The sequence below is a fragment of the Leguminivora glycinivorella genome, chromosome 7 (assembly GCF_023078275.1).
Source record: "Leguminivora glycinivorella isolate SPB_JAAS2020 chromosome 7, LegGlyc_1.1, whole genome shotgun sequence".
In the NCBI taxonomy this organism is placed as follows: domain Eukaryota; kingdom Metazoa; phylum Arthropoda; class Insecta; order Lepidoptera; family Tortricidae; genus Leguminivora; species Leguminivora glycinivorella.
The window spans coordinates 17,819,088-17,841,196 of record NC_062977.1 but is presented as its reverse complement, the minus strand read 5'-3'; the positions used below and the strand labels follow the sequence as shown (position 1 = coordinate 17,841,196).

The window sequence follows — 22,109 nt, the reverse complement described above, 5'->3', positions numbered from 1 at the left end:
GGTCCCATCCCATAGGAAAAGTTGGCTGTAGTCATGAGTAGATCCAGAAAATATTATTTTGTATTAGCAATTTGATTTCACCCTGTACTTAGAATTGAATAGCAGTTCAGACCTTGCGATTAATGAATCATACGTACAATCCATGCACTTTTAAGTAGGTTGCTAATCTACTGTTATGTGAAGATTATTGCTGCCCTTAAGCATTACGAGCTATTGTTAAATGCACACCGAAACCTGAGCCAATAGATACACAGGTTTGGTTAAAATAGTCTCTAAATATACATTTTTAAAATCGCTCATATTCAAAAATGGCAAGATCAGTAAAACAGATTTGGTATTTATAAAACCTTATTCTAACGTACTCTTATTTACGATGCGACAGTTGAGTATCACTTTAACACTTTCAAAATGTTCCTGTATTTTAGTCAGTCTTATGAGTATTCTTAATTTAGAAGTACATCTGGTGGTCTGTAGTCTCCGCATTTAGGGAACGAGTCGAGGAGTGATTTCGGGAGTGACTCAGGGACGTTCACGACTATTGCTGCGGGTAAGGCGAGGCTGCAAGGCCGGCACTCGAGCAGCCAGCTGCCCCCTCTGTCCAGTTTTATCCGGACTATTGTGAAGCCCTTGTTTGGCACTGTCACTGTGTCTTTTAGTGGTGGCGTCTGGATATTCCTGCAAAATATAAATAAAAACTAAAGGATATAATAATAACTAGCTTTTGCCCGCAGCTCCCTACAAACTTCTGGCCCCCATTTTAGGGAAGTGGGGGTTTAGAAAGAGACAAAAGTAGCCTATGTCACTTCCATCCATTCAACTACCTCCACCTAAAAAATCACGTCAATTCATGGCTCCGTTTTTCCATGAAAGACGGACAAACAAACAGACACACACTTTCCCATTTATAATATTAGTATGGATTTACACGAAGTAGGATCAGAGTAATTTTGTGCAAGAGAAACACAAGCAGGGAATGTTTACACTATTTATCTCGACTACCTTTTTGGAGCAGTGAACTTACATAACAGTACAATATTTCAACTCATTTGTGTTTGATGCGCCCTTAAAATGTAACATTTGAACCAGAATTACCTGACATTAGGCAGCCCTAATTCAAGAGCGGTATTTCGACTACGTTATGTAGATTACATACTAGAAAGACAACTAGGGCATTGGACTTTCAATAATATTACCTCTGAATCTTCCCATCTCTATCAAGCTGCTCGAACATTTCCTTCAAAATTGGTTTTCCATCAGGTCCCTGCATGGTAGCTACTACCTGCATGCTGTGTCCATGCATATGTAATGTGTAAGACTCATTACTGCCAAAACCTGTAATCACAAACAAAAAAATAAACTTTCACGCAATAACGCGTAGGTATATAATTATCTCGATCATTCTAAAAATATATCTACGGTCATTACTGCGACCCATATTTTTTATTTAAATTGTATAAATAGGTTTGTTTTTTATCATGCAGAAACGTCTGCGAGCGATATTACATATTTTTAAATTAAAGGAAAAATGGAAAAATTCCATGGAAAATGGAATTTTTCCATTTTTTTTTTTTCATTTTTTTTTTCATTTTTCCTTTAATTTAAAAATTTGTATAAATAGGGTTTGTGGTATTTTGACGGCATTGCGGACAGATTATCAGATAATGATACTTCTATTAGTATGGCTTTTATTGTTTTTTTTTTTGCAATTTTGTTTAGCCTTTAGATCAATACCTAATTTAGGGCCAGTTGCATCAACCACATTTAACAGAAACATCATCGTCACGCAGCATGTCTATGAAACTTCCTATACAATAAAAATTTAACGAACGCTTTAACGGTGACAGAGGGTTTCCTGCAACCGGCCCTTAGTTTTTCCATCATCACATTTACATTGATTTATCGCGGTATTAAAATAAATAAATAAATTAGAAAATAAATTAGAAGTAGGGAATAAATCAGACTATTTTATTATCAAGTGGAAGGTTAATAAACATAAGAGCGGAAATATATTTACAACTAGAAAGTTTTCTCGATTAACTTGAACATGTGAAATTATTACGTCGTAAACAGAGTGAAAATATTTTCTCCTAACGAGCTAACCGATTACACATAATGTATGCCATAAAATCGTCAACAGTTTGGACGCCTAAATAAGCCATCATTGGAGTCGCCAAGCTGCAGAAATAATATCTGAACATTAACTAACCATATAAGGCCTTGGTAATGTAGGTTTAGTTCAGGTATCTGATAGCCATAGTGCCTAAATGTTCATCAGTCATCTAGGTAGTGCACTGAGAGAAATTTGCATTGTGAATTTAACAAGTTCGACTTGTTGCGGTTTATCCGTTTAAATCAGCCAAACGCATGTTTAAAACAATAATTATGTGTCAGGTTGTTTTTATAAAATCGACTTGTTGATTCAAATATATTGCCGATTCAAATGACAAGTAGCTTGTTGTTTGAACCAAAGAGCACGTAGGCGCTATTTAACCAAAAAACTTGTTGAACGAACATGAAAACTGGCTGTATTTTCTCTCAGTGTGGGAACATCTACAATAGAAACTGCGCGGAAAGAGTTGAAATAAATTGGATTCAATACATTTCACGACTCTTTTCTGCAGACTCTCATCCTCCTCCTTGCGTTATCCCGGCATTCACCACGGCTCATGGGAGCCTGGAGTCCGCTTTGACAACTAATCCCAAGTTTGACGAAGGCACTAGTTTTACACAAGCGACTGCCATTTGAGCTTCCAACCCGAAGGGTAACTAGGCCTCATTGGGATAAGTCCGGTTTCTCACGATGTTTTCCTCCACCGAAAAACAACTGGCAAATATCAAATTCATCCTCGCTATTTTACACGTACCTTCATTCAGCAACACTAGCTCCAATAATTCTCCTTGCTGAGCATTCAGTGCTAGCAAACACTGTGGATCCTTGCTCTGTTCCTTATCATCCATTGTGCATTTGATTTCTTTCTTGACAGCGTTTGGCCTCATTAGCAGAGGCACATTAGGATATAGGAAGTTCTTTTTGTTGATTTGTACTACACCTTTGTCTGCGAGCGCTGAAAATGTTAGCAAATTTTTGGAGGATGCATGACCAAATCCACTTAAACTGTGTGTTTCACCTTCGAAAGAATTCGAAACAAATCACTACCTAAGTATATTGTTCGACTTTAACTTCATGCAATTTAACAAAAATCTGTGGGATTATCCGGTCTCCTTATCTATTGTTAGGTAGGTATTTAATCCATCAATTTGGTACCGTACACACACGCAATTGGAATTTGGAAGGACTAGTTGCTAAGACTTGAAAATAATGTTTAACTTCTTAAATCTGCTTTCTCCCCAGTTTCTTCGTTGTATTCAAAAATGTTGTATAGCAAAGAAAATAATTACAGACTTTTTCGTCAAGTGACTATTAGACGTTAACTTACAACTAGGTCACATGCCACTGTTCTAAATAAATATAATTTATGTTCTTATCCTTTCACACAACTTTATAAATCACAGTTGTCAGGTCACCGACTAATTATACTCCTAGTTAGGTATAATGGACATAAATTGCAATTGCCTACCCAACCTGTCCCAAAAATGTGAAGATTATCTTTGACAAGCGTTAACACAAATGTCAAGATTTATAACAAACCATTACTCATTCTTACGTTTGCACGTCAGAAACAAAAATATAATTGTATACTTACATAACGAGGCTGGGAAAAATGGCTTCTTCGGTATTGCGTCACTGATGTATCGGAAGTCGTTATCAGTGTCTTTGAACTGCAATACTTGGCGGTCAATGCTTAAGATGACTGATCTGTCCACTATGCTGTTCGGCGCGTCTTGGATGGATTCCAGTTTTTGGCCGTAAATTTGAGTGACGGAATCCGAGTCCTTGGCAAATGTCTCCTTCTGAAAATAATGGTAAGATTAAAAGAAAGGATAAAACAAAGTTCTTTTACGTAGGTTGTATACAATTGTATTTAATTATTTTTGTAGTTTTTGGGCCGCTACTATACTAAACTTGTGGGTTCAACGTGTGATCAATAAAAACGTGAAACGTTTGATAAGACTAGAGATGGGTAACTACCCAGGTAAATACCCGACGGTGGGTATTTACCGGGTAAATACCCGATATTTACCTACCCGCGGGTAAATACGCGGGTATTTTCATTTTTCTTCCAAATTTGACGTTTTTAAATGGTGTTTGGGCTAAAATAGATTAATTTAAGTCAGTCTTTGTAATTGTACACATAATGATTATTCAAATTGGGAACGAAATAGGTTGCTATGAGATAAAATGTGATTTTAGTGTATCACTCCAACTATAAAAATCGTGTAATATCATTCTCTGACATACAGAAATAATTTCAAATGCTTTTAGTATAAATTATAAGTTTGATAAATTAAAACTGTAAATAAAAATATGTGAATAAAAATATTTTTAAAATCTCTTTTTCAAGCTCATAACTCATACATAGTATGTTTTATGACAAAAATGCATATAAACTGTTTTATAGGAAATTGTGTCTACTTTAGTTCGTACATACAATACTTTTCGATATTAATGATAGTTTCCATGAAATATGAAAAAAATATATTTTACCCCCCCTAACCCCACCATAACCCCCTCCAACCAGTACTAGGAAGTTTATCTTTATCGTATAAATACGACTAATTAATACAATCTAAAAAGCACACATAAAAAATATTTTTTAAATTATTTTTAAAAAATATACATTAAAACTTCTGTAAACTTAATTGTATATTTGACTGAACAGTTTTGTTTTAAATTGTGTATAAAAATTACAACCACTAACTTAATATTTATCTCCATTTTAACACAAATCAGCATGTCCAACATGAAATGAATCTACCCGTCAATTTGGGTAGATACGGGTAAATACCGGGTAGATAGGTATTTACCGGGTAAATACCTGGGTGGGTAGATTGGGTATTTACCCACGACCCATCTCTAGATAAGACTAAGAAAATTGCGCAGTAAGTACTCAGACAGCGATACATATCTAATAAATACTTAAATACATATAGAAAACATCCAGGCTTAGAAACAAAATATCTGTGCTCATCAGCAACACACAAATAAAGGCCCTTACTACTGCTCAAACAGCTAAGCATGCTAGGGTCACTAATTACATACTAAATAAGCCAGGCCGGTCTTCAAAACAAATGAATCAAACATAAACAATAGAAAATATTGGAAATTCGAGTCAACTGGATGTACAGATACACTCTAATATCGTAATACATATATGGTAGTCTATCACTATCACCACAGACACACATCATACTCCACCGTAATTCTATTATACAAGCAAACTCACGATTCTTGCGTAAATAATAGCGGCAAATTTGTACCCGTCTGACATAGTTCCTACAACTTCATTCTGCATCTGCACGCAGTTGAGTAAATCACATAAACGTGACCAAATTGTCGCCATTGTGCACAAGTCTGCAATATCTAAAGAAAACTATGGCGCCTTGGTCTCCAAACGAGTGTTTACATTGCCTGTACCTAAAGCAAACTCCAGTTTTGGCAGGCGCTTCGAGGATGTCTTTGGCTTCACTATTTACAACATAGTAGTTAATCGGTTAAATACAATAATTAACAGCTCTGTAATGGATGCGAAAAAATAAATATTTTCCTGGCTCTCTTCTTTATCATATAGCGAAACGGAGGCTCTACTTGTAAAATTAGTTTAAAATTAATATAAATTTTAATTTTAAGATTTTAACTTGCACACTTCTTTCTTCTTTTTTTTGTATTGTCACTTTGTGTTTTTTATTTTTATTTATACAGTAGTATAAGGCGGGTGTGTAATGATTGGTATAACTTTTTTTGGTATAATAACATTTGATATAACAACATTTCGTATATATTTAAAGGATGTAATCACTCGTTTGACATAATTAACATTTGGTATAACCACAAAATATATACTTTTATTTTGTATAATCATTATTTCGTATAACACTCTATTGATATACGACTAGTATAATATAACCAGCAAACAGTATAAAACATTTCATGAATTAATTTTATTCTTTTTTGAAGGGATCACAGTTCTAACCTAACCTAACCTACTTTTATTTATTTATTTATTTATTTAAACTTTATTGCACAAAATATACAAAAATGTACAAATGGCGGACTTAATGCCAAAAGGCATTCTCTACCAGTCAACCATAGGGCCAAACAGAGATTCAATACAAATGGTGCAGTGAGAAAACAAAAAGGTGATTTACTAAGAAGAAAAGCAAACTATATATATACATATACAGCATATACTACACATACTTTTACATAAATAGATATTTACAATAAATATTTTAAATATTACATATAATACATACAATGAAATACATATAATATTGATGGATTTTATTCGAATTCTTGTTTTAGCAAGTGCTTGCGTAACAAACGCTTAAATGAAAACTTACTTGGAGCTTGTCTGATATACAAAGGGAGTGAATTCCAAAGGCGACTAGCCTGAACGGCGAAAGAATTTGTCATAAAGCCAGTGCGATGCGGAGGTATGGTTAGTTTGAGAGTGCGGGATGTACGCAACTCGCATCCCAGGCGAGGAGCATCAAATGAGAATTTACTGTTTAGGTATCCAGGAGCAGAAGGCTCGAACAGGATGGAATATAGAATACAGAGGATTCGGAAAGATCTTCGGCGACGTATAGAAAGCCAATGGAGCTTCTTACGGTAAAAAGAGACATGATCGTATTTACGAAGTCCGAATATAAACTACTATACTTTTCTGATAGCAGTACATATGTTTGAGGGTCACAGTTCTAACTTAACCTAACCTATTTTTCTGGTAGCAGCGCGTTGTGTGTAGGGGTCACAGTTCTAACCTAATCTACTTTTCTGGTAAATGATGGATCTAATTTATTGTACAATTGTTTTTTATTCTAACTGTGCTTTAGAAAGAATTTGTGTTATACAATTTATTTATTATCGGAAATAAGCATTATACTCAAGGTATGTTATAATAAATGTTATTAGAAAAAATGATCATTATATGAAATAAGAATTATACAATTTGTTAGTATATTATTTGTCGTTATATAATACAATAATTATATCAAATGATCGTTATAACGACTAAAAATATATCAAAAAAAGTTATATCGATCGATACGCACCCGTATAAGGCATGGCACAGTACGATAAACTGGTCTCCCGTGATACAAGCCTGGCCTAGTGCGGGGACCTCTGCTAAATGCCAACTTTAGTCAGACTTCTCCGAATTGCTAATAACACTGAAAATTGGGCAGTTTCTTGTGCTCTGCGTATAATAAACGTAATTTATGTTTGTAAAAAATCTAATACCCGTGTATTGCCCGTGTGGTGACGGGTAAAAAATTTCACCTTTCTTCCCGTCGGTGTCGTAGAAGTCGACTGTGGGACGGGTTAAATTATGGCGTAGTCGAGAGGCTGGCAACCTGAAATGGCACAATTTTCGTTTTCTTGCAACCCCTTGTTTGCCAAGAGTGATAACTCTACTACTAGTTTTATGTACCCTGCCTACCCCTTTTATGGAAAACAGGCGTGATTGTATTTATGTATGTGTAAAAAATCTACCTCTCCATCGTGTAACATAGCAGTATAGTTGAATCCCTGGTGCAGCAGCATTGCTCTGGCGCTCACGTTATCGCAGGCGCCTTTTCCGCGCATGCGCACCCAGTTCCCACCCATCTCCTCGCTCGCGCGCACTATGACGTCCATACGCTCTCCTGAAATATTATCGACATTACTTAAAAATCGAAATAAAAATCGAAATCCGATATTTTATCGCATACATTACAATCTTGGATTGTTTCCATTGAAATGACATCCGATATCGGATCAGGCTTTAAACCTACTAGCTTTTGTCCGCGGTTTCGCTCGCGTTAAATTCGAAAGTTGCGGCTTAGAAATACACAAAAAGTAGCATATTATGTCACTCAAAAAATCACGTCAATTCGTCGCTCCATTTTGCCGTGAAAGACGGACAAACAAACAGACATACACACTTTCCCATTTACTATAGTAAGTACTAGTAAGTATGGATCTTCACTTTTATGCCCGAAGAAAGTAGAGTGTCGTTTAAAATAAGAAATAAAAACTTACACTTACATATAAAGCTAAAAATAAAAGACGTTCTACTAGTGGCATATCAAATATCTAGTCCATACTATACATACTATAATATTATAAATGGGAAAGTGTGTGTGTCTGTTTGTTTGTCCGTTTTTCACGCCAAAAGGGAGCGATGAATATACGTGATTTTTTAAATGGAAATAGTTGAAGGGATGGAGAGTGACATAGGCTACTTTTTGCCTCTTTTTAACCCCCTGTTTCCCTAAAATGGGGAAGTTTGTATGAAACATTCCGCAATTTTCGATTTAACGCGAGCAAAGCCGCGGGAAAAAGCTAGTACCTACACAAATAAATACATGTTTCAATAAAAACAATACCCATAAACTTAAGTACCTTATTAATGATAGAATTGCCGTTATGCAAGTAAATATCCGATAGGAAGTTCGTGTAGGTCACAATTATTTCTGCCTATTTTGCCTCACGCAACTTTGACGCAATACGGCACATGTAATTGACGTAATAGTATCATCAAACTTTACTCAAGGAAGCGTTCTTGGTCCGCTTCTCTTTTTGCTTTACGTTAACGACCTGCCTAGTGTCTCACCTGACAAATACATATTGTTTGCTGACGATACGTCGGTAATAATTAAAGCCAACCCAGGTGAATCACTTAAGGATAATATTAATACTACATTGGCGAAACTCCATCAGTGGCTATCTAAAAATAATCTTAAGTTAAATTTAGCTAAGACTAAAATTGTACAATTTAAAACACACAAGTCTAATCCGTCTCCAGTTGACATTGAATTTATGCAAGAAAATATAGAAGAAGTCGACACTACAACGTTTCTCGGATTAAGGCTAGAAAACGTGTTAACATATAAATCTCACGTAAAATACGTTTGTGACAAACTACACCGGTTCGTTTATGCATTAAGACGCTTAAAACAAATTGTTTCGCAGAAAGCAGCTATCACCGCATATTACGGTTATGTCTATTCGAGCCTTACCTATGGATTAATAATCTGGGGTAACTCAACCGAAATTGAAGATGCTTTTAAAGCTCAAAAGAAATGTGTTCGCGCTATTTGTAGTGGTGGACACAGGGAAAGCTGCAGGCAACACTTCAAAACATTAAACATTTTGCCCCTAGCTTGCATATATACTCGTATAAGGGAAATCTGTATTTTTGTAAAACAAAACTTGCAATTATTTAAATTACAATCTCAGGTCTCAAATCGTTCTTATAGGTATACTTATAAACTCGCAGCACCCTTTTATCGCCTAGTATGTAGCCAAAAAATGTATATTATATGTGCATTAGAATTTATAATAATCTACCGTTTGAATTTAAAGAACACTGTTTCCATGTCTTTAAGAAGAAAGTCACAGAATGGCTTCAGCAAAATTGCTTCTACAGCCTTAAGGAATATTTTAATTGTAACGCAATGTAATTATTTAATATTTAATTTAATATTGTATCATGTTTCAATCTTAATCTAAATTTGACATTAGTATATCCAGACATTAATAATTGACTTGTGTAGTAATTAATAATTCTTAATTTTGCAATACTTAAAATTCTGAAATCATGATAATATCTAGACATGTGTGTAATAATAGTGTAACAATCTTTTACTTGTTAGGACCTTGTATATTTGTATATTTATTAAGTTAGATTAAGCACACCTTCTTTGCATGCTTTGATAAGCAGAATGTACTATGGGACATAATGTATACTGTAAGAACTTGTTTTGTGTAAGTACTACATTCTTGCAAATGAATAAATGATTATTGATTATTGATTACTAAATTACAAACGATGTAATAAATGGCGGTATAAAAATAGCTTGGCTAGCCAAGCGTACAAATCGTACAATCGTTGACGATGCGTGGCGAACGAAACGCAAGTGAATCTCGCACCGATAGAAAGAGATAACTATGAAACTGTTCTGACTTCTTTTTCCAAATTCCGTATATTCCTTTCCTTTCCGCATGTATAATTTCCTACCCTTTTTAATCGACATTGGCTATGGGCAACACCGCCCTCAAGTTCATAAAAAAAAACTACAAAACCATACAGAGCGTCAAGGATTTAACGGTTGGCCTTCTGGCCAGGGCCAGCCAAATACACAAAGACACGATAATATATACACACGACACGATATAGGACCACTAGACAATCGGCAATGCGGCATCGCTTCATGGTCAGTATTCCAAAAATACGCACTAAGCGTTTCGCTTCAACATTTCTTTTGCGAACCGCCAAGGAGTGCAATGCCCTGCCTGAGTCTGTGTTTCCGCACGAGTACAATCCAGGTCTCTTTAAAGCAAGAGTAAATAGGTATCTCATAGGTAAGCGTGCTTCACCGTAGACCACATCATCACTTACCATTAGGTGTGATCGTGGTCAAACGTCTAGACCTATCCATACTAAATATATATATATATATATATCGTAATCGTAGCTAGCTGTCCCTATCGCTCTTCCGTATTGTCCCTACAGAGCCCAACTTCATTTCAATCGGCGTCTAGCGTCAACAATTGTCATTTTGGCTAGGCCCGCTGAGCCTGGCGTCCACTAAACTCGTTAATTCGCTTTCTGCATTTCTTATGAGACTGCGTCCATTACAGGCGGAATCTAGCGGCGTCGAATCGCATTCAAAATGTATAAGGACTCGATTCAACGCGGCTCGATTCCTTAGTGGACGCCAGGCTTTAGCCAAACATACTTATCAGCGTTGACGCTCCGAACGATACGCAACTGGCTCTGTCGCACAGGTCGCACTGATACGGGAGATCAATAGATATATATGGATACGATATAAAAATAGCGTCACCGATTGCAATCTCGGCTCTAGCCAATAGGTCTTTAAGACGATACAGGAGGGATCAATTCTTCATACAAACGCTCGCTGGTTTTAAAAGAAAGAGCAAAATTTTTTTCAAAAACCATTTTGATTTTTTTGATTTTTTTATTTTTAAAGACGCTAGAGCCCTACAAAAAATCCTAAAATCGGCGTTATTGATTATGGCGTAAAAAAGGTGTGGTCTTCAATATTGGTGACAATTTAATTAGCCAAAAAAAACTAAACGGTCTGAGACAGATTATTTCATTGTTATTCAGATTCTCAAATTTCGTTACGATTGATTAAGTTTTGAAAGAGGAAACAGTCGAGAGCGGAATCTCGATTTAAACTATTTTTTCGCAATATTTTTTAACTGAGTTGTTCTTAATGGACAATTTTTTTTCGATAAATCTAGTTGATAACATTATTTAGTAAGGTCAGTGCGGGCAAGACCGGCGATACTTTATTTAAAATAAAGTTTGAGTGGATAAAACTAGACTATTAAAGTAATCTGGAGTGATACGCATAGTCCTAATTATGGGCTAGCAAATTTAATATTCTACGCAGCTTTTATAATACTTTGGTGAATTAAAGTAAACTTATGTGATAAAAATCACTTTTTTTAAGGCTCGGCGGGTTGATTGTCCCCACACGCGTAGTACGGAAAGACCGTCTAGTGCTCGTTGTCGCGTAATTTCATATGGAAATAAGTATCGAAATGATGTTCATTGTTATATTCTGTAATAACAAGGAGTAATGTGATAGATATTAAAAAAATAACGTTGATATTTTCAACATATCAGCATTTATCTAGACTGACATATCAACGCACAGCCGAAACCGCTGGTCCTAGAGATGTCAAATTTGGCACATAGGTTCCTTATATAGTGTAGAGGAGCACTAAGAAAGGATTTTTCAAAATTCGCCTCCTAAGGGACTTAAATGGGGGTTCAAAGTTTGTATGGGGAAACAAGATTAGTTTGACTATTTTATTCGAAACTTAACAAGAAGATTCCTTAAGACATATGACTGAATACGTGTTTCAGGTTTTTTGAAAATTTAACCCCTAAAAGGGTGAAAAGGGGGTGATAAAGTCGAAAAATCAATATGGGTATCGTTTTTATGGTTTATCGGGTCGCTGATCACGATAAATACAACGTTTTTAAAATCTAACGAGGCGAAAGTGAAATACTTTCTCCCCTGGGTGGCTAGCCGAATGGCACAATCGCTCACGAAACGCTCACGAAACGAAGCGCTAGTAGATATCTATCTCTATCGCGCTTGCGTATTGGCGCGACAGAGCCAGCGGCGTATCGCTTTCGTTTGGCGTCGGAGAAATGCCATTCGGCTACGGGGCCTGGGTGGCTAGCCGAATGGCACAAACGCTCACGAAACGCTCACGAAACGAAGCGCTAGTAGATATCTATCTCTATCGCGCTTGCGTATTGGCGCGACAGAGCCAGCGGCGTATCGCTTTCGTTTGGCGTCGGAGAAATGCCATTCGGCTACGGGGCCTGTTGTGGTGCAATGGCGTTTAAATATCAAAAATATATACAACGTGTTTCCGGTAACACTCAAAACCTCAGACACCCCAACTGATTTTTTTTTTTTAAACTCATCTAGAGTATTCATCTTTTAATCTGATGGTTACTTTTTTTAAAATTGAATTTTTAATTTTCTGTACACCTCTACTTGACTTTTAGCTCTACACTCAATAAAATAATTGCTAACTTCCACCATAAACCATAAAACTATTTATTTGTGTACGTTACTGCAACGACATAAAGTTTAACGACATACGAGTTCAATTTGTTATGACTTATGATAAACATTAAGATTAAACTGACAAACAACGTCACACTCGTAGCGGAAAAAATAATCGTCCAAGTAACCAGCCAGTATTAATACCCCTAAATACTGAAAAAGGTAAACAACCTCTAGCAATGCGATATACACAATGTTGTCTTACGAGTACAATATAATAGGCACGTAAAAAATAACTAATAATACAAATTTAAATAAAAATATTACCCCCATCAAGATATAGCTCAATCGATTCTACTCTCGATTCTGAACAAACTGTTTTCAGGTTTTTAGTGTTAAGTGAAACACGGTGTATAAAAGAAGATATTGACTGACTGACTGACATATCAACGCACAGCCGAAAATTTGGCACGTAGGTTCCTTATATAGCGTAGAGGAGCACTAAGAAAGGATTTTTCAAAATTCGCCTCCTACGGGACTCAAATCGGTGTTCAAAGTTTGTATGGGGAAACAAGATTAGTTTGACTATTTTATACGAAACTTCACAGGAGGATTCCTAAAAACATATGACTAAATACATGTTTCAGGTTTTTTGAAAATTTGACCCCTAAAGGGGTGCAAAGGGGGTAAAGTCAAAAACACAATATGGGTATCGTTTTTATGGTTTATCGGGTCGCTGATTACGATAAATACAACGATTTTAAAATCTAATGAGGTGGAAAAGAAATTTTGTCCCCTGTCGTAGTGCAATAGGGTTAAAATATCCAAAATAGCCATAAGAGGAGCACTAAGAAAGGATTTTCACCTCCTAGCATGATCATTTGACAGGGGCAAGAACAGGGACAGGGACAGGGACAGGGACAGGGACAGGGACAGGGACAGGGACAGCGACAGCGACAGCGACAGCGACAGCGACAGCGACAGCGACAGCGACAGCGACAGCGACAGCGACAGCGACAGCGACAGCGACAGCGACAGCGACAGCGACAGCGACAGCGACAGCGACAGCGACAGCGACAGCGACAGCGACAGCGACAGCGACAGCGACAGCGACAGCGACAGCGACAGCGACAGCGACAGCGACAGCGACAGCGACAGCGACAGCGACAGCGACAGCGACAGCGACAGCGACAGCGACAGCGACAGCGACAGCGACAGCGACAGCGACAGCGACAGCGACAGCGACAGGGACAGGGACAGGGACAGGGATAGGGATGCAGTGTAAAATGCAGTGGGAAGGGATTAGTAAGTAGGCATCGGCGAGTATCCTGCATCCGTGATAACTATTATATTCTATGTGCTTGAAGAAGATCGTTGTTTGCTTGCCTTTTATAAATTTACGTTTGCAATAAGTATAAGCTAAAACGGGTAAAAGCTAGTCTATTTATAAGGCAAGACCGTCAGATGCCCCTTAAATGAGGTTGATAACCTTCTTTTTTCGGGTCCAGACAAAAGCAAAGCCGAAACTTATAATTAAAATTAACCTACAACACCCGTTTAAAAAGGTGCCTTACTATTATATGCCGGTCTTTCCGACTAGGCACAACGACGAGTTCAAGTTTTTCGTTAACTAGTACTAGTGTTCGTCCTAGGGATATCTATTGAAGACCAATGGATTAAGGATGAAAAACTGGTATGACATTCGGAGGTGTAAGAAGTGATAGATATATAAATATAAAAGTTATATTCAATAGACGGTTTTTCTGGGTAGACGATCTTTCCCACACTGACCTTATATTAATCTAGAATTCCCAAATCGAAAGGGGGGCTCCTTTCCATTTTAGCATTTTCGCTCCTGTAGCGTCTTAACATTGAAAGTGAAATGAAAACAAACGGAACCAGTTTCTCGATGACCTTAACTGTTGAATGAACCGAAGTAGCGCAGACGAACCTTTCTCTTGATGGACGCTAGTGAAAACCGACAACCGCAGACTTATCAACTTTCTCCGTGGATAGGCATAAATTATGCTTAATGAGCTAGTATTTTTAGTACCTAGTATTTTTAGTTAAACAACTATTATAATTTCATGAATTTATAAACATTTTTGGATGCTTATGTTTTCACGCTTTTACTCGCGGTAGGTACATTTATTTGTTTAATTACCTATGTCTAAAATACATCACTTAAAATTTGTAATATGGACTTTTATTGATATTGTAATATGGAGTGATCTATTAACTCAGTTGAAAGTTAATAAAATAAATAGAACTAGGCAAAAGACGTGTATATACACTATCAAAGGAAAAATATGGCAAATACAATATAAGGCAAAATCCATGAGTTTTTATAAACCTAATATTTCACATCTTGAGAAATCAATTCTCAAAATACCGTACCTACCGATTATAATTTCTAAAATAAGACTAGTAAAAAAGTAACATCACTGTTAATCCTATCAGACTCATTTTATAACTTTCACCGGACAATCTAAGTACAATAAACACAGGTAAATGTGACTTTTCAACTAAAAGGTACCACATTGTGCGTTGTCGATAAGTTCGTTTTCAAATTGAAGCTTTATGCAACTATAGCGCCTTATTGACAACCGACATTAAGTATCGGTAGTCGGTTGTCAGATACCGCTACCAATTAATTGTATGAAATGGCAACTGGTTTTTCTTTTAAAATACCAATGTCATGTACTTTTACTCGATATTGTACTTGACATCTTTGCGTTCAAGTGTTATTTTTGTCACCTGACGACCACGATATAAAATGTATAATTTACCTTTGCTTAATAATTTATTTTGATACGTAACTTTAATAAGTAAATTAAATTACAATTGTATGGTTCTCCGTAGTTTCATAATTTTGGCAGTATTAAAAATAATGATAGAAGACTATTTATTGAAAAATATAAAAGAAGAAACTGACTGACCGACTGACATAATTATTTATCGACGCACAGCCGAAACCGCTGATTCTAGAGATTTCAAATTTGCCATGTAGGTACTTAGAAAGGTGTTTTCAAAATTCACCTCCTATGGGGGTGAAATGGGGGGTCCAGAGTTTGAATTATTTTACTACGTGGGCGAAGCCTCGGGAAAAAGCTAATAGTTATTCAATAATTGAGTCCCTTATTAATTTTCTTATCTTTATATTTAAAGATTCAATGGTTGTATTGATTTTGAACATAAATAAGACAAATCAAAACAAATATAAACCAGTGTTTTATAAATTGCACTAAAAGATAAAGTTACCTGGATACAGCTGGACCCGGGAGGTCGACACAGGCTTGACTGGCATGCCGTCGGTTGCTATGACGACCATCTCGTGTTTATCGATGGTAACCACGATGGGGCATTCGATGGCTATCGCGTTGATCAGTCGCAGTCTATACGCGAAACTTGGGAGAACGAATATCCTGGAATAATGAACAACAATTTGTATTATTACTACAATATGGCAGATACATTAATAAAAGTTCAAATTACATTTTGTTTTCTACATGCGGTTATGTGTTAAACAGTCGATGTTTTCCCTAATAAGCTTCAAGACTTTGCGAGTTCGGTAATCTACAAAATGTTTGAATTTAGGTCGTGTTAGGTAAAACAAACATAACTTATATTATAGTACCCAGTATATACCCACAGTTCATCTTAACTCACCTTAAAAAGGTACAACATAGATTAATAATGATAAATAAATCGTCAATAACAAACTATACACGAAACTAGACTGTGTTTAATAATTTATTGAGTAAACGAGAGATAATAGAGTCAATACAAATGTTTTACAACAAAACAAACATAAAATTACTGTTAACATTGATTTCTCAATCTCTAGGAGGTCATTGGCAAAAGCAAAGCAATTATAATGATCATAATCACTACCTACTTCCGTTCGGATACCTGCGTGCGTAGCCGAATGCACAAACGTTCACGAAACGAAACGGTCGTAGATATCTATCTCTATCGCTCTTGCGTATTGGCGCGACAGAGCCAGACTGCCTTTCGCGGCGTTTCGTTTTCGTTTTGCATCGTAGAAATGCCATTCGGCTACAGGGCCTATAGTCAAATTATGAAGGCATCAGCCATTGAGAACGCCTTCACTTCACGCCGTGAAGTGAAGGCGTTCTCAATAGCTGAACGCGTGAAGTTCACGGTGTGTAATTAAATAACTGTTTAATAACCTTAACGTACTACTAACCACAAAACTGATAGTAATTTATCAATCTGGCGTACTAAACGACAGGTTCGGCAGTGGGCGATAAAGAGCTGATATGATGATGATGAATTTGTCAATCAGATAATAGACGAACAAGTCATAGAAGGAAAGCTATAAAAGTGATTTAACGATGATAAAAAAATCGTCGTTTAGGATGAAGGAATGATTATGTGAATTTATAACTGGATTAGTATTAAGAAGAATTGCTAAATTGTGAATTGAAAATATGTAAGTAGCTAATAGTAAGCTCATATGATTTAACGTAGTGTGCAGTTTTTAGTGTTTACATACATATTTTTGTCTCGTTTAAATATGCTGCGGTTAATATATGCAAAAACGTTTCAACCCACAAGCATTGAAACTCTTTGTTATTTAAAAGTAATCACAGTCGTTATTAAAACTTTTTCGCATAAACTCCATCCAATTCCTATATGTCCGTAAGTGGTTCTACTTACTTAAAATCTTCCTCCAATCCATTAACGAGCAAGGCACTGGGCTTCTGACTAGAGTTCTCCAGGTTGGCGGTCATGAGCTCCGGGAACTTGGCTGCCACGACCAGGGTGTTTTCCTGACTCCTGTCGAAGTCATACAGAGAGGAGTGGGCTTCTAAAGGCTGAGGCTGGTTCACTATCAACGCTCCGTATATGCCATCACTTTGGTGACGCACTGGAAATTAGGTAACAAATGTAAATAAATAGTCGATGGAATCAGGCGTTACTTTGCGGAAATCCATGTTAATCATAAACTACTTAGAACATTCCTTTGCTAATCCGCGATTAGATAACGTGCAAGTCAATCAGTGCTAATATCCTGTTATACTTACCTGCCTATTTTTTACATGCAATTAATTGTCCCACCCTCCCACCGCAAAAATAAATACGCAAATAAATGTAACAACCCACCACCAAAAATACAATAAATTTATAAATTGTTGCTGACTTGCACGTTATCTATTCGCGAATTAACAAAGGAATGTTCTAGTTTATGAGTAAACAAATAGGACTTGGAATATTCTCATACAAATTGTGTTCTACAACTTACAAATTCTATCATGTAGGGTCAAAAATGGTGACTTAATTAATACGACTATTAGAGCCTGTGTGGAAAAAGTCGTCGAATGCCTAAATTTATAGTTAAATACCCTCCACCCGTGCAGATTCACATCAATGGGTACTTAAATTCGCCATGCACTTTTGCAGCTGATAGTACATTACAGTAATCCAAGACAACTCTATTTAAATCTAAATCAGCCTTACAATAAGCATTATGCAATAGGGTCATGCAAATAAAAATGTTTTCAAAAAGTTTACTTAATTATTAAGTAAACTTTTTCTTAATCATAAGGATCATAACTAAAGACCATTGCAAAAGCAAATTCAAAAGTCTGCCTGAAACACTTTCAAATCCTAAATCACGACAAATTTAAAATCGCGTCTGGCATTGAAAAGATGTCATTATGCACTACATTTCTTAATACCTAGCTGCAGTGAGATTTGTAGCCACTGCAATGCACCGCAAATGGCAAAATAATCGCTCTCGTTGCCACAGATTCAAAACAAAAAGACGAAACAGATCGCTGAGGTCTACGGCAATGAACCGTCGGCTTGCTAAATGGTCAATGTTAACTTTTCAGCACAGACTGACATCTCCCGATGACCTTGAATTGATGTTGAATTGATATTGCTTAAACAGGTTTTTGTGAAAATCTATTTGTTTAAGCATTCGAATTATATACACGTTGTTTTTAACCCCGACGCAAAAACGACGGGGTGTTATAAGTTTCACGTCTCTGTCTGTCTGTCTGTTTGTTTGTATGTGTGTGTCTGTTTATGGCATCGTAGCTCCCGAACAGATGAACCGATTTTGATCTTTTGTTTGAAAGCCGAATGAGTGTTCTTAGCCATGTTTCATGAAAATCGGTCCACTACGTCGGGAGTTTTTACAAAAAAGGCTAGGTTATCAATTCATAATCTAGACGGAAATATATCTTATCAGCCAAGACACTACTAATTTTATAATTAATTTAATAAATAATATAATAAAATAAATAATAAAATAGCCTTTATTTCAGACGTTTTGTTACATTTCATTTTGTTGTTGACATACATGTACCTATTATACATACAACATACATACATACAATCACGCCTGTTTCCCAGAGGGGTAGGCAGAGATCACGGATTTCCATTTACTACGATCCTGACAAATCACTTTCGCTTCACACACTTTCATAACGTTTCTCATACACGCTCGTCGGTTTCGAGTACTTCTGACCTGGCCTTTTTGCAATATTTCCCCGATTTGAACAAGAAAAGTTCGCCTAGGTCTTCCACTTCCAACTGACCCTTCCACTCTTTTTTCATATACTTTCTTCGTTACTCTCCTCTCATCCCATTACTTACTTTATTACTTGCTTTGTACCTATTATATATTTTCTAATTTTGGTCTGTATGCCTTTTGCAGGCAAAGGCCTCCCCTAACTCTTTCCATTTGTCCCTGTCCTTTTTTATTGTAGTCCAGGAACTGCCTGCTGCACTCTTTATCTCATCTTCCCATCTTCTTCTTGGCCTGCCGCGTTTCCTCTTTTTGTATCTAGTGAACCAGTACATTATCGCTTTAGACCACTTTTCTTTCCCTCTTATTGTGTGACCTGCCCATTGCCATTTTAATTAATTTACATTCCAAATATTCTGTCATGTCCACCTTTCCATTAAGTTACACTTTCAGTCTATTTTTGTATCCGCTCACAGACAGCTTTCCTTTCTATTCAACGCCTCGGCGGCGCATGTCTTTATCTCGGATCAAATGCATTATAATTTATATAAATCACCTCGCACCAAGCAGCCGTCGTCTGAGATTTAGAAAAACTAGACACTTTCACTAAGTATGAAATCACTCAGCTACTTAAGTATAGATTCGTCGAGCGTAACTTCACATTTTTAAATTCAAGGGTAATGAACCTACCTATATACTACCTACTACCTTTTTGAAACATGGGACTGGTTTTCCAAGAAGTCGCGTTTTTCTTTTAATTATATAAATAATAGTACTCAACATTTTAGAGATTAATACATACTTAGCGTTAACCAAAATAGACTTAGGGTCCAGTTGCATCAACCACATTTGACAAACACATCATCGTCACGCAGCAGATGTCTATGGAACTTCCCATACAATCAAATTTAACGAACGCTTTAACGGTGACAGACGGTTTGATGCAACCGGCCCTTAGTAAACTTTTGTTCGATTAATGAATGAACACTTCAACTCTCCAAGTGTGATACTAAAACATTATTTATGTTTAAAATAAAATTAACCTAAATAAATCTAAAATTAAGCTTTAAAATAAAAATTAAACTAAAGAAATCTAAAATGAAACTAAAATAAATCTAAAACCGGCCCCTGTTACATAGTACCGAAGATGCTGGCAGCATTTCCTCGCTGGATTGTCAAGCTAATACGCTGAGCGAGAAAGCTGCCAGCTCTTCGGTCTTCAGTGGCGTCTCTTAGTCTCTTCGATAGGTCCTTGAAGAGACTCAGAGCGTCAGGGCCCCACGGACCAAGGGTCTCGACGCCGAATGGAATATAAGTGTAATACTTATATAATATTAAAACGGAACTCATATTAGAACAAAGTCTTCCCACACACAGGATCTGGTAGGTGCCTTCGCGGGCCCATGAAATAAGTACCTTGTATATTCATTTAGTTTGGTGCTAAGTAGAGTCAGATGCTCCCTAATTTGTAATAAATATGTATTTTTTAACAAATTACCTGAGTCCGCATGATAGAAGAAAGTCCCCGGAGAAGACGCTCTGAACGCATACTTGTACGATGATCCATAGCTAATAGGACACTGTGTAACCATCGGCACTCCATCCATGTACGGTGTTCCCTTCTGCTCCACCCCATGCCAATGTATCGCCATGTCCTGCCCGACCACCTTATTTTTAACTTCAACAACTACTATATCGTTCACGCAAACATGAATAGGGGCCCTGGAGTCATCCCGTTCACAGTCAACGCTGGTCTCCCATCTTCGAGAATCGTTGGTTCTATCTTAAACTCATAGTAACACCTTCGCGGTTTCACGTTGAATTTGCAAGGCCGATAGCATGATTTATCTGCAATGAAAATATAGTGTAAATGAGCGAGTAACCTTGTGAGTTGTGAGGTATGTAGTCTTGACCTTCGTCCATCTATGCCCAAGATCAGTTGTTGGGAAATGCGTTTTATAGGATTACGTTGAATACGATTTTCTTGAGCTCGTAGTATTTTATGTAGGTTCCTACTGAGTAGATTTGTAAATATTTATATTATTTAAAAAAATAATAAGATTTTAGTAGGTATCCAAAAGGCAAGATTTTTTTTGTTAATGTACTCGTATTGTTTATTGAAGGATTTGTTGAAAATTTCATTCATTAAGAACCTAAGCAGATCCTTTGGATAAACTCCCAAACTAGTTTTCGGCTCAATTCGAGTGTTCATATACGTCAGATATTAGGCTTAATTGTTTTCAAGTTTCGTATCAAATTACTTTTGTTTTACTATATAGCTCTATGTAGGTACGGTACGGTTTTGGCTAATAACGTATCTACAAGTTTGAATTGTGCCATAATCCACTTAAATCATTTCGAAAACTAACTCCAAACATTATTTTCTACAAAGCTCACTTAGCCATATTAGTTATTAATTATTATAACAAAATTTTACCTGCATTCTTCGTAGTATCCTCAAACAATATATTAGTACTCATAGGCACCAAACTGTCCAAAGACGCTTTCCCATTATCGCTTATATTGGCAACAACAAACAAAAAACAGACGAATATCTTCATTTTGACAGACCTTTCGGAACGCACTTTTACTTCGTAAGACCCAGGCCAATTCCGATTTTGAATTTGGAACTTGTTTTGAAAATCTGATTTCAAAATTGGAATATAATGTTGTTCTTGAACAAGTACACCGGGTTAGGAGGAAAACATTGCGACACGGCGCGACGCGTGCGCGGCCGGCGAGAGACTGGATGCAGGCAGAGGTTTCGTTTTCGGTGCATAGAGCCTTCGGTTTCTGTTGCAGAGATGTGTTCCGTTCTAAAAAGTAATTACCAAAATGAGTGCTAGCTCTTAGCTGAAATGTATATCCAAAATCATTTATACAAGTGCTTCATGGTTCAGAATTACATACATACATACAATCACGCCTGTATCCCATAATG

At 36.6% G+C, this 22,109-nt stretch overlaps 1 protein-coding gene across 1 annotated transcript; it reads right to left on the bottom strand.

Moving 5' to 3' along the window:
* Positions 1-419: 419 nt before the first annotated feature.
* Positions 420-21,899, bottom strand: LOC125228291 (laccase-2-like). The gene is given in 10 exon segments (XM_048132788.1): positions 420-675; positions 1,194-1,332; positions 2,865-3,065; positions 3,705-3,912; positions 7,616-7,767; positions 15,928-16,091; positions 17,350-17,560; positions 20,667-20,885; positions 20,888-21,016; positions 21,606-21,899. Coding segments are annotated over 10 exon segments (1,779 nt in total). The 5' UTR covers positions 21,730-21,899; the 3' UTR covers positions 420-443.
* Between the last annotated feature and the right edge of the window lie 210 nt (positions 21,900-22,109).